Source organism: Musca vetustissima, unplaced genomic scaffold, assembly GCF_032173495.1.
Source record: "Musca vetustissima isolate MV318-11 ecotype Yass unplaced genomic scaffold, APGP_CSIRO_Mvet_v1 utg59733, whole genome shotgun sequence".
Taxonomy (NCBI): domain Eukaryota; kingdom Metazoa; phylum Arthropoda; class Insecta; order Diptera; family Muscidae; genus Musca; species Musca vetustissima.
Genome location: NW_026881159.1, coordinates 92194 through 106893, shown reverse-complemented (window position 1 = coordinate 106893; position 14700 = coordinate 92194). Strand labels below are relative to the sequence as shown.

Here is a 14700-nt window from a genome sequence, read left to right as displayed (position 1 = left end):
CCTCCTCCCATATTAAATGAGCCCATGTTTTGAACTCGTCCTCATGAAAAAGTCCTACTTTTTTATAGTGGTCCACATTACCCGACATTGAATATTTTTATTTAAAAATAATTATCGACTTCAAAAATAAATACAAATTAACCAGTAAGGAAAGTAGTAAAGTCGGACGGGTCCGACTATATGATACCCTTCATAACTATGGGTATATTAAACAGGACTATAACATAAAATTGGATGAAAAAAATGTGATATTTATCTAAATGTGAATCTACCTAGATCTATCCATAAAGTATGTCAATCGACTTCAAACAAATATAAATAGGTCATCCGTTGGGCTATGTCTGTACTTCTAGAAAACGCAACTACGTAATTATATGCTCAATTTTGTACGTTGTGCAAAATTTGATGTCAATCTGACTAACATGAGGAGTTTGATGCCCAATTTACTTGAAATCGGGCGAAAATATATATGGAAGCTCTATCCAAATATTGAGCGATTTCAAACAAACTTGTCACAGATTAGGCTATACTAATTTCAGAACGTTTTGTTCCTATTGGTTCCTTAGTACGTCAATTACTTAAAATCAATCTATAATAAAAGGGAGCTATATCTAAATCTGGACCGATTTTCACGAAACTTGGCAGACATCATTCTAGACTCAATTAAGTACGTTATGCCAAATTTCGTGCAAATCGAAGGATATATAGGGACTTTGGTGTACCATTTACATGAAAACGGACGAAACAATATATGGGAGCTATATCTAAATCTTGACCTATTTTCACGAAACTTGGCCGACATCATTCTAGACTCAATTAGTACGTTATGCCAAAATTCGTGCAAATCGAAAGATATTTAGCGACTATGGTGCACCATTTACATCAAATCGGACGAAACTATATATGGGAGCTATATCTAAATCTGGACCGATTTTCTTCAAACTTGGCAGATATCACTCTAGGCTTAATTCAAATTTCGTGCAAATCAAATGATATATAGGGACTTTGGCCACCATTTACATGAAATCGGACGAAACTATATATGGGAGCTATATCTAAATCTTGACCTATTTTCACGAAACTTGGCAGACATCATTCTAGGCTCAATTCAATACGTTATGCCAAAATTCGTGCAAATCGAAAGATATTTAGCGACTATGGTGCACCATTTATATCAAATCGGACGAAACTATATATGGGAGCTACATCTAAATCTGGACCGATTTTCTCCAAACTTGGCATACATCACTCTAGGCTTAATTCAGCACGTTATACCAAATTTCGTGCAAATCAAAAGATATATAGGGACTTTGGGGCACCATTTACATGAAATCGGACGAAACTATATATGGGAGCTATATCTAAATCTGGACCGATTTTCACGAAACTTGGCAGACATCATTCTAGACCTAAATGATTAGGCTGTAACAAATTTCGTGCAAATCGAATGATATATGGGGACCGTTTACATTAAATCGGTTAAATATATATATGGGAGCTATATCTAAATCTGAACCGATTTTTCCCAATTTCAATAGGGTTCGTCCTTGGTCCGAATAAGTGACCTATGCCAAATTTCATCCAATTCGGATCATAAATGCGACCTGTACTTTGTTTACAATTTAACATGGACAGACGGACGGACGGACATGCATAAATCGACTTAGAAAGTGATTCTATGCATATTCTCAAAAGGAACCATGTGTCTATCTCGTTTCCTTTTGCCTGTTACAAACATATGCACAAAGACATAATACCCTATACCACAGTGTGGTGAAGGGAATAAAAATCACCGATTGTAATTACAACTAAACGTATATTTTTGTTAAAGAAACCAAGAAAACCACATAACTTCTTTATACTCGAGAAAAATAAAGTTTTCGACGATTTTGCAAAAAGTTCGACTATTGTGCTAAAAAATGCCGAATCACACTTTTACAATCAGAGCTACATTTTCTGCTACTACATTTTCATCATTGCAATTATTTATTAAAAACCAAGTTTGATGTTTGTTTTCACTAATTAGGAAAACATTTATCAAGGCGGCATTGATATATTTCAAGCATTTTCTTAGATATGGGGGGTGGTCCACATTAGACGCATAGTCCACATTAGCCGAAGTTACTCTACATAGAACTACCAATTCTGAGTGATACAAGACAATATGATTATTTTGAAATAATTTCTTTTGAATTAATGTAAATTGTGCCCCATCGTTATATTTTGTTCACTACCTTTATATACGTCTTTGAGTATTTCGTACAAAAGACAAAAGGTAGTAGCAAAATCTAACGAGTAACTGTGTCAAAGCGCCGCTTTGTGACATCTTGGCTTTTAATTACACTCGTTCTTTGGTTCACGACCAAACAGCATACAGCCCTACACTACTGTAAAAAGGTAATATTAATTGTTTCACGAACAATTCAATAAAACAACCAAATCTACGTTTGGTAAAAAATTCTTAAACAATTGTGTTTTTATTTCTATATTTTCATATTTTGCATCAACGCAAACACAATATGTTTGCCAATAATTACGTATTTTTTAACAGCTCGACTTTTAATAGTGGACTTTAAACGAATTTTGAAACCTATAAGAACAAAATTGATGATAAGTCAATGTTTATGAACGTTCTCAAACGACAGAGAACACCGAGATTTATAAAAATCATAATACTAAAAAATTAACTCATCAATTTCTAAGAAAAAAAGGAAACAAAATCAATTCCAATGTACTCACTTTTGCACGCTTGAATCCGAATATTGTTAGTACTTATACCGAAGGCTTTAATTTTTTAAGGTTTCATTTATGAAATTTACAATACTACCAACTAATTTCAATAGAATATCATTTGGTATATTCTTCCATTTACATCAGATCAACTGTCAAAGATCGTCTATATTGCTAGAGGTTGATTGCTAGTGTCCCAAAATTATTATCAGGATGGATTTTGGGATTTTGTGTTGGCCACTGAGTTAATTGAAAATTTTGCTCACCAAAATATTCTCTCACGATTTTGGATGTGTGTTTGAAGTCTTGTCTTTTGTACTGCTGCTATAACAAATTTTAACAACCTGACTAACAGGTTGACGATTGATAATGAGGCCTATTTTGATGTTAAAACCTATCAATTTACATTTCCGTTATAACCAGACGTGGATCCACATTACACAGAAGCGTTTTACGACCTCTAGTTTGAGATTTGGGAAAAACGGAACACGAAGTGATCAATATAAAAAACATCCACTCGTTTCTTATCGACACTGTATGAAAAGGTACCCTCTCCGCAGACCCTCTCATTTCGCATTATTGAATGTTGTTGTGAGCCAGTTTTATTCATATAATGGTTTTAAGGTATGCGGTTAACTTTTATACCATTCATGAAATGTTTTGGTCCTATCGGGCCTAGGCAAGATTTAGAAAAAGAACGATATGTTGACATTATAGAACCCATTTCGGAATGGATTTAGATTTAGCACTGTTAAAGTTTTCAACCCTTTGGGGAGTTACCAGAAGGAGTCGACCGACAGGCTTCATCTTCGGATATCATCTAAATTTGGTAAGAAAAATTACTTTGCGCGATGTTGGGGTCAAATCGGATACATGTTCAAAAATGTTTACGCTTTATGGGGGAAATACTACAGGGAGTGTTTTCAAAGAAAGTTCGACAAATATATTACGATGTGCAGAGATTTGATCAAATCGGATAATCCGTTTGCATTATAAGATATTTATCTATTTTCAAAACATGGACCCTTTGTGGTACCAAAACCTTCGAACACGATATAGTTTTAGGAAAAAATTTTGGCTATGCAAAGTTTGAATCAAGCGGATTTGTTATACCCTTCACCACTCTGTGGTACAGGGTATTATGACTTTGTGCATATGTTTGTAACAGGCAAAAGGAAACGTGGTAGACACATGGTTCCTTTTGAGAATATGCATAGAATTACTTCCTGAGTCGATTTATGCATGTCCGTCCGTCTGTCCGTCTGTAGATGTTAAATTGTAAACAAAGTACAGGTCGGATTTATGAACCGATTTGAATAAAATTTGGCACAGGTCACTTATTTGGCCCAAGGACGAACCCTATTGAAATTGGGAAAAATCGTTTCAGATTTAGATATAGCTCCCATATATATATTTAACCGATTTAATGTAAACGGTCCCTATATATCTTTCGATTTGCACGAAATTTGGTACAGCTTAATCATTTAGGTCTAGAATGATGTCTGCCAACTTTCGAGAAAATCGGCCCAGATTTAGATATAGCTCCCATATATAGTTTCGTCCGATTTCATGTAAATGGTGCACCAAAGTCCCTATATATCTTTCGATTTGCACGAAATTTGGCATAACGTATTGAATTGAGCCTAGAATGATGTCTGCCAAGTTTCGGGAAAATCGGTCCAGATTTAGATATAGCTCCCATATATAGTTTCGTCCGATTTCATGTAAATGGTGCCCCAAAGTCCCTATATATCTTTCGATTTGCACGAAATTTGGCATAACGTACTGAATTGAGCCTAGAGTGATGTCTGCCTTTTTTTCGTGAAAATCCGTCCAGATTTAGATATAGCTCCCTTATATAGTATCGTCGGATTTCATATAAATGGTGCACCAAAGTCGCTAAATATCTTTCTATTTGCACGAAATTTGGCATAACGTACTGAATTGAGTCTAGAATGAATGTCTGCCAAGTTTCGAGAAAACTGGTCCAGATTTCTATATAGCTCCCATATATAGTTTCGTCCGATTTCATGTAAATGGTTCACCAAAGTCTCTATATATCTTCCGATTTGCACGAAATTTGGCATAACGTACTGAAAATCGGTCCAGATTTAGATATAGCTCCCTTTTATTATAGATTGATTATATGTAATTGACGCACCAAGGATCCAATAGGCTGATAGGAACAAATCGTTCTGAAATTAGTATAACCTAACCTGTGACAAGTTTGTTTGAAATCGCTTAATATTTGGATAGAGCTTCCTGTTTAATATACCCATAGTGGTGAAAGGTATCATATAGTCGGCCCCGTCCGACTTTACTGCTTTCCTTACTGGTTTTTCTTTGAAAAATGTTGTGAGGGAGGTTTTCTGATACGTTTTCGTACATGATTTATATTTGGAAGAAATATAACGATGTAACTTATTAATTTCAAATTTCAGGATTCCACCTCTATCGGTTCACACAAATCCAAATTGCACCAAATTTAGTACCATTTAGTACGAATATCCAAAACCCCAGTAATCTTTATTCCAAATTTCGGTTCACCTAATATTCAAATTATAGTAAACTTAGAACCATTTATTATCCATAATTCAGATTTTCCAAAACGTGATCCACACATACACTCCAACAGTTCCTCCAAACTAAAATTGTACCAAATTTTGTACTATGAAGTACTTCAGTACACAGTAGTACATTAGTACACACTTCCATAACCACCTCCTTAAATCGACCCTTCTTCTCAACGTTATTTCCCATACTATAATTTCAAGCTTATAGCACTATCCGTTCACATGCTACGAAATTGTAACAAATTTAGTACATTTTAGTATATTTCGAATACTTATACGCCGAAATTCCCAAAAAGTCTTTAAAAAATCTATCTTACTCTTCATCAGTGATCCTAATTTCAAATTTAAGAGCTCTAGTTCTACAAATGTGCCCTATTTTAGTGATCCTCACGCCAAATTTCAAGATTCTAGCTTCAGCCGTTTCCTGTGCGTTGATTAATCGTGAAGTCATTCAGTCACTCAGTGAGACAAACACTTTACTCCTTTATTAATATAAATAGAATTTGACCTCATGTCCTTTGTTTTTTTCCTAGTGAAAGGTTAAAGTAACCATATTTGAAATTTATAAATGTTTTGCTTTATACCTGATAGGGATATTTGGTTAAAAATAGGTTTCGAAGTGACAAATGTGGGCAACTCTCTAAATCTCTGCTATAAAGCTTTAGAAAGGAATTTTAACTTTAACGATCATACTTTTCTGTACACATTAGGAAATGGTGTAATGACTCAGCATACATGAAACTATTAAATTGGGTATCATAATTTGAGCACTTATACGACAAGCCGAATATATTTAGACTAGGTTAAATTTAGAATTTTTAGTAAAGTAGTGATTATTTGTCCCTAGTCAATTTTGAAAATGTTTGTGAACTTTCGTTTTCAGGTCGTTGTACTATCAAAAAAATATAAATTTCGTATATGTATTCTCATTCGAAACAAAATTAACATATTTTATTTCCGTTGTAAATAAATTGAATTAAATTTTTCATTTATCCTATTTAGCATACGATGCCAACAAATTATATGTACGAATCGAAATTCTCTTTTCTTTGCAATTGAGTGGTTTCTTTCATGGGCAAACGACTTAAATTCCGAAAAAAATGAATATTCAATTTCTTGGAATTCGGGGGAAAGCTTTCTATAGTATATGGTTCTAAAAAAAATTTTACAAAATTTCTCGATGCCATTCGGTGGATATCATTCATACGAAGTGCAAGTGGAATTGTCAACGTTTGTGACTTGTGCGTTTGGCACATTTTGTGTATTGTGTAATCATAATAAAAATAATAATAATATTTATATTGAATTTATTTATTTACATTTTTCGTGTAAATTTTACAGAGGTGTAAACGTGTAAGCACGTGTTCCAAATTTTTGTAAAAAATATATAAATTGCAGCATTTAGAATGTTTTATGTTATAAAATATTTATATGGTTTATTGGCCAAACTTTATGCCGATCATGCGGGTAGGTTAAATGACACATCAGCGGGTTTATGATGATTTTTATATTTACTTCGTTTTATTTTTATATTACAGATCCACGTGTTAAAGACCTACCTTTAATCTATTCACCATTGGCCCCGCTCTCCATTATAGCCTTGTATTTATTGTTTGTGCTAAAATATGGCCCGAAATGGATGGAAAAACGCCAACCATTCGAATTGAAAAATATAATGCGTATCTACAATGGCATACAAGTTATAGCCAACTTGATTTTATTTATTATCGTAAGTATTGAATTAAATGCGTCAGCGTTGTCTATTCGGACATGCTGTGTCATTGTTAACTCGTTTCTTTTTATTGTTACTTTTTGTGTTCTTCATATTTGCCAAAACAATCTAATTTGTCTAATGGATTTACATTTTTTCCTCTGTTTCATTTTATTTTGTGTGTGTTTTTTGCATGGTCAATGCACGTGGACAGGCCATTCCAAACTCATATGGTCATAAAAACTTTAGCTTTCGCTGCCAACCACCAGATCCAACAAATACCGAACCATGGATGATGCGCTGCCTTTATGTAACCTATGGCTATTATTTAACAAAGTATTTGGACCTTTTCGATACGGTACGTATGGAATTTATTTGTCAAGTAGTTTAAGGCATACGATATGCATTGGATTAAATTTACTACGTCGCAGACGATGTAAAATACTAGGAACACATTCCAAAGCGACACATTTTTGAAAACTTTGTTTGTAAAATCTGCAATTGATTTTCATTTAGAATAGGATTGCCTTGAACTAATGAAAAAATTTACATATCGTTTACGAGAACATGTAAACAATTACAAATTCCATATACAAAGAGTGAGCCCACAGCAAAAAAAAAAAAAAACAAAAACAAAAACAAAAACAAAAAAAATTACGTCAAAAACTTTTAAACTTTAAATTGTAGTTTGTAGTGAATTTTCTATGGGATCCAAAAACAAAACAAAAATACCAGAACTACGATACATTTTTCTGGATGTACGTAAATAATGAAAAGTCATTGTGTCAGGTGTGACCTAACATATTGTGATAAACTACTCACGATTAAACACTATGTTGCCTAAACGAGACATTCATCATATGATTAGGTTTGCCCAGGAAAAAAGGCGATAATTTTCTTCGAAGTTTTTCTTTTAAGAACAACGTTTTTTTCTATTAAGAACTTTCATAAAAACGTCTTTAACAACATTGTCAGATTTGTCCCAACATTTCATTCCGCTAATCGACATAGGCCATTTTTTAAGATTGTCAAATTGTGAAGGATCCAAGGAGCAAAGAGTTCAATAGTAACAAATTTATGCTAGTAGATGAAAAAACTGAATATCAATGAACTGAATATTCTTCAAGAATATTCTTAATGCATTAAAATCTCTATAATTCGGAGGGTTTGTATCTATTTGATTCTATAATCGGGAAGATAATTTATTTTTAAAGATTTTTTTTTTACTTTTACGGAAGTGAGCCAATTTGACTCATACCAGACAATTTAAGTTTTTTTTCGGGAAGAAAACTATTCCAATTCAATTTACATTTAAATAAAATATTCATTATCACAAAAAAAAAACTCATAGAAAACATTTTTAAATATAAACCCAATTTTTGTACACGCAGCCTTATGGCTTGGGGGGATCACACCCACTCTCGGTTTCAAAAAATGTAATTTTTTATTTTGTTTTAATTCGAACCTACACTAATGCAAGAATGTGCCTGTAAAATTTCAAGTGAAAATCTCAAAAATGTTTGAAGATATAGCCGACTTATTGCATAGCATCAAGTGACAGCAAGAGACCTTCTCAAAGTTTAAACGCGTTTTTCTCCAAACAGAGTTTTTGCGAATGGCGGGCACGACAACTCAAAAACTAATAACCCAATCGATTTCAAATTTTGGGACGTTTCTCTGTGAGTGTATAGCTATCGTATGAACTAGGATTAAGCCAATCGGGGAAGATCTTCCTTTTTTGTTAACTTAAAAAGGCTATTTTCCAAAAAAAAAAAAAAAAAAAAAAAAAAATGTTAAAGTTCCGCCATTTTGTAAATTGTTTTGCGAATTCAAAAATCCTAGTTCATACGAGAGCCAGACATGTACTCTTTCTAACACCGTTGGAATTTTCGGATTTCGATGTTCCCGTGAGGAGTTATCATGCCCGCCATCAAAAATAAGGACTTTTCTTTGATCACAAAAAACAACAACAAAAATTTGATGTATTTTTTTTCTTTTTAAATCTTCCAACTTACAAACCTTAACAAACTTTGGTATTCATTTACCAGCCCATTTAAAATCTTAAAAATAAAAAATCGAGAATGGGGGGGTTCCCTTAAGTGTCCGTCCTGCTTATAAATACTTGTCATTCTGGTTAGTGCGCACGATAACTCTTGAAAAGAGTAGCAGTTTTAATCCAATTTATTCCAAACCAAAATCATGTTCGAAGATGTAGAATATCAGACAACTCTTTCTAGTACTTCCCCTACAAGTGGTCAAAATTTTGCTGAAAAATAAATGTTTAATAACCAGCGAAAGTATAATCCGTTTGGGTCAAAACTTTTGCATAACCTAATATTTTTACTAAAACTATATCGAGTTCGAAGGTGGAAAATATTGGTCACCTCCTTCGAACGGAGTATCCGATTTGGTAAAACTTTCGTACATTGTAAAATCTTTGTTGAACTTATTTTGAATCTGAAAAGGGGATCTAATGGCCCACTCCCTGTACGAGAGCAGTTCGGAAAGTTCTTAGCCTAGCACAAAAGGACGGTGTAGACTGAAAAAATAGGTGTTTTGGAAACTTTCATTTCTGTTATGAATACATGTTAAAAAAGACACTTCCGCATTTGTTTACAATAAAAGCACACATTTCTAATTTTTCTATTGTAAAATATTGCGGATGCGTCTTTTTTGAACATCTTTTTCTATATGAAGGAGTTGTCAGATCGAAAAAAAATTTAACATGTGTTTTCTTTTTTATGTCTATACCGCGCTTTCTGTGCTTGGCTAAGAACTTTCCGAACTGCCCTCGTAGTGTCTCCTCCATAAAGAGTCAACATTTTTAAACATTTGTAAGTCTAATACGAAACATATTGTGCATCCGATTTGACCCATATCAAAAGATGCAGCCTATCGGTCCATTCCTTCAAGTAACGCGCCAAAGTGTTTAAAACCGTAATAATGAAAATATTGATCCATACCGAAAATGCGTTCTGTTGATCAACTTCCCCAGGTATCTCGACTTTTTCTCAATTTTTATTTCTTACTTTCATAGCCGATGTGTTGCGTATAGACCGCATTTTCGGATTTATTGTAGGTTTGACAAAATTGAATCACGTCGGTTTAAAACGTTGGCTCTTTGTGGGGGACTTGATCTACGTAAGGTAACCATATCACGATGTGTAAAATTTCGATGTAATTGGATATTCCGTTCGCTTCATTTGTGCTGTACAAAATTTTGACACTTTGTGGGGGAGGTGATAGTAGGAGTTTACCATCTCATCTTCCAACATTATATAGGCATAGTTAAAATATTAGTTATGCAAAGTTATTATTCAAATCGTCCGTACGCATGGTAAATTAATTTTCATCAAAATTTTTGTGTGGTACCTGAAGTTTCCATCCTTCAGGTACCATCCTTCAGACGCGTCCGATCTTCAGACTTGCTTTATGTATGAAAGAAATATTACGATGTGTACATTTTGTATGATATCGGACATTTCATACTATTGTTATTGCATAAAACGTTTTCAAAATGTTGACCCTTTGTAGAGCAGATGATAGAAGGAATGGACCGATGAGTCCCATCTTCGGATTCGATCTAGGCTATGTAAAAATATTATAATGTGTAAAGTTTGGACGATATTAGGATATTCCGTTCTCTTCATAAAAAAATTACAAATTTTCAACATTTTGGCCCTTTCTTGGAGAGCTACTAGAAGAAGTAGGTCGATAAGTCCCAACATTATACATGTTTGGTTAAAGTGTTTGTTGCGCTAAGTTTCGTTTAATCCAGATGCAATTTTTACAATTTTCTGAAGGAATGGATCGATTCGTTCCAACTTTGAACATGATTTAAGTTTGGAAAAAATATTACGATATGCAAAGTTTAGAAATAATCGGTTACTTCCTTAGAGAGTTATCATGCGCACCAGCCACACGGACGGACGGACATTTATAAATCAACTCTAAGTTGTCTGAAACGGATTTGCTGCAAACAATCATGGGGTATAATACCAATATTTCGTTTAGGGACATTATTGGAGTTGCAAAGTGTATATGTCCTCATAAGTCATTAGACTGAGCGTATAATGAACAAATGCCGGATCGGTACATGCAAATTGTCTGCTAGTAGGTTATTTGTACCCTTAGACAATTAAATATTAAATTACAGATGCCACGGTTGGAAACATAGGCTAGGAACTTAAAATAGCAAATATTAGGCAGGACATAAGTATTTACTTAAGTAACAACCTGGAACGCCAAATTACAGATTTTTCATTTGGAAATTTTTGATAATTTTCTGCAAAGCCAAATTATAGCTTTCGGCCTTAATTTTCATAATGGGATGGGAACTTTATATGGAGGTTCTGTCAGAACTTGGAATTATAAAGAAATGTTTTTGCACTATAATAATCATGGAACTATAATAATCATTTTTTACGTAGATGTATGCAAGCCTTTGAAACCCCGAAATGCAAAATTATACCCTTTTCGGCTGGAACTTTATTGTATTGTGTGCTAGCAGGTTCTTAATGGTCTGAAAAGATATTGTTGCGAATAACACTCGGGATGGAAAACTAAACTAAATAAATTATAAAAAAATGGGGAGCTATTTCAAATTATGAACTTATTTTCAAAATGTTCTGCAAATATGTTTTTCATCCTCCAAGATTTCCCATTGTCATATGACTGTCACTTTGGTGGGAAATTGCGACCAAGACCTTCCGACAAATATAGCTACAAGGACATATTGGCATATTTATATGTATACTTTATGGACCTCCGGTAAACATTTCCATGAACGAACGGAACGACAAATTTAAGATGTTGGAGGTTATATAAATCGAGCTCCACTATATCTAGAATATGTTTTTGCTCCTGGCTCTATTAATGTACACATAGCCATGTACGTTTGGTAGTTTAAGGGAACCTCCCCCATTCTCGATTTTAAATTTTCAAGATTTTCATTTTTGGTAATTAAAGAAATGTCCTTTTGATGGCGGGCATAATAACTCCTCACTGGAAAATATCGGAATCAGGAAATGCCAAGGAAGTTAGAAAGAGTACTTGTTTATCTCAACATGGAACTCAAACATGAAATGAACTTAATTAAGTCAAATTTTTAATTTATTGTACACGTTTAGAAACACCTCCTTAAAACAACTTGACACACCATCATATATCGCCATACGAATTTGTTCTTCCATTACCAACTTTCGCACATTTAGTACATTTTTTTTTAATTTTTAAATAATTATAATTAAATTTTTTGAATTTACAGATATTTATTGTGCTGCGTAAAAAGACTCAACAGGTGACATTCCTGCATGTCTATCATCATGCCGGTATGGTGTTTGGAGTTTATATTTATACAACATTTTTGCCAGGTATGTTTGTGTTGCACTTTTGATTGCACGAAAATATTAAAATCTGTTGTTTTCTTCTTTATTTATTTATTTGTGTTTTAGGAAGCCACTCAACAATGTTGGGTGTCATAAATCTGCTCGTACACACGGTGATGTATTCGTATTATTTCATTGCCTCGATACGACCCACGACACAGACACTATGGTGGAAGCGGCACATTACACAATTACAGTTGGCACAATTCGCCTATTTGGTATTCCACTTTTTGCAAGTTCTTGTCAACAATACCTGCGATCATCCGTTTCTAGTGGCGTTGGTTGGATTTATTCAGAATATCTTTATGTTTGCACTATTCTTTGAATTCTATTACAGAGCATACATGAAAAAGGATAAGAGCAGGAGGAAGGAGGCTAAAATAGCAAACGATATGGGCGTAAATGAGAATAAATTGAAAGCTAGTTAGAAACTAGTTTGCAATTTTCTTTTACCTATTAAGAATTACCTATTCTTAAGATTATATACAAAAAATAAAATAAAAATGTACTTTTATTTTGAAAATAATGTTTTGTAATATAAATGGAAACAATCGATTAAATTGATGGCGATTATTTTTATGAAGCTAGATTATTAAGAAAAGGTCATTGACTTGACTGACTGGCTTCACGATTAATCAAAGCCCAGACGAAACGCCTGAAGCTAGAATATTTTGGGTGAGGGTCACTCTTGGTCCAAAGGTGACAGATATGGCTGGGTTTTTGTAAATTCGAACCGGTTGAGCTAGAACTCTTAATTTTGAAATGAGGGCCACTGATGGAGTGTAGAATAAATATAGCAAAGGATTTTTTTGGACATTCGAAGTATAAGTATTGGAAAAGTACTAAAATGTACTAAATTTGGTACAATTTCTTGTGGATGGATGCAGCTAAAAATTTGAAATGTGAATTTAAGAAGGTTGAGAAGGTGGATCGATTTGGAAATTGTTTACTTATCTGTACGAAATGTACTAAATCGTACTATAATTACAATAATTTGAATTTGGGTGAACCGATAGAGCTGGGAACCTGGAATTTGGAGGATAATTGTTGGGGTGTAGGATTGGTGTATGTAGGAAATTCGTACCAATTTGTTCTATATGGTACCAAATTTTGATTTAGGTGAACCGATGAGCTGGAATCATGACATTGGGATTTAAGATCATTGTTGGGGGGTATTTAGTGAGTTTTGAAAATTCCTACTAATGTGAACTAAATTTGGTACAATTAAAATTAAATAATGGCGAAACGATTGAGCTGAAATTTGAAAATAGGGTTTATGTTGGTGTAGGATTGGGGTATGGATCAAGCATTGGAAATTCTTAATTATGGGTACTAAATTTGGTACCCTGAAATTTGGAGATTGGGCTATTGAGAAAGTTTCGGAAATTCGTGAAATAATATCTTTTGCCCCACCGTCGGAAAATTCAGCCTTCATTAAGAAACATCCGATAACCGAAGGTTTTGGTGCAGGCACATTCTCCTGTAGAGATGAAGAAAGAAATCTGGTGACAGATAGAGACAGCGTGTTGAGGATCTGGAAGTAGCACTTTTGAAAAACTTCTGATAGCAAATAGTGGCAGTGAAGAAGATACCCCAGATACCTAGCCAAGATGAGGTCTTAAAAGCAATTAATCGGCTCAAGAACAATAAAGCATCAGGGTTACCAGCCGAACTATTCAAAACTGGTGGTTAGATGCTGGTCAGGAGAATGCACCAGCTGATTAGTACAATTTGGCTAGAGGAATGCATGCCCAATAATTGGAACCTTAGCGACGATATGTGTCAACTATTAAGGAATAAGTCTCCTTCCCATCGCATATAATGTGCTATCCATCATGCTGTGTTAACGACTGAAGCCAATGGTCAATGACATTATTGGACCCTACCAATGCGGCTTCAGACCTGGCAAATCCACCGTTGACCAGATTTTCACTCTGCGCCAATCCTGGAAAAGACCCACGAAAAACTCATCGACACACCACTTATTTGTCGACTATAAATCCGCAATTGACAGCCCTATCCGTTCAGTGGTGTTTAAAGCCATGTCTACGTTCGGCATTCCTGAAAAATTAATACGGCTATGCAGGATATGCAGAGGTGACAGTTTGTCGTGTGATCTTTTTAACATCCTGCTGGAAAAGGTCATACGAGACGCAAAGGTGAACAGAAACTCTGTACACCAAAGAACACATGTTACTCGTCCACGCCGATGACATCGACATAATGGGTCGAACTTTGAGAGCGGTAACAGCCACCTTTGAACAAATTGGGAAGGAGTCTGCCACAGTGGGCCTGGCAG

General features: G+C 34.3%; 1 protein-coding gene across 1 annotated transcript; it reads left to right on the top strand.

Moving 5' to 3' along the window:
* The first annotated feature begins 6850 nt into the window (after positions 1-6850).
* On the top strand, positions 6851-12829 carry LOC133327188 (elongation of very long chain fatty acids protein AAEL008004-like). The gene is made up of 4 exons (XM_061535753.1): positions 6851-7032; positions 7229-7372; positions 12281-12386; positions 12468-12829. Exons 1-4 carry the CDS (start codon positions 6943-6945, stop codon positions 12827-12829), a joined length of 702 nt encoding a protein of 233 aa, XP_061391737.1. The 5' UTR covers positions 6851-6942.
* The last annotated feature ends 1871 nt before the right edge of the window (positions 12830-14700 follow it).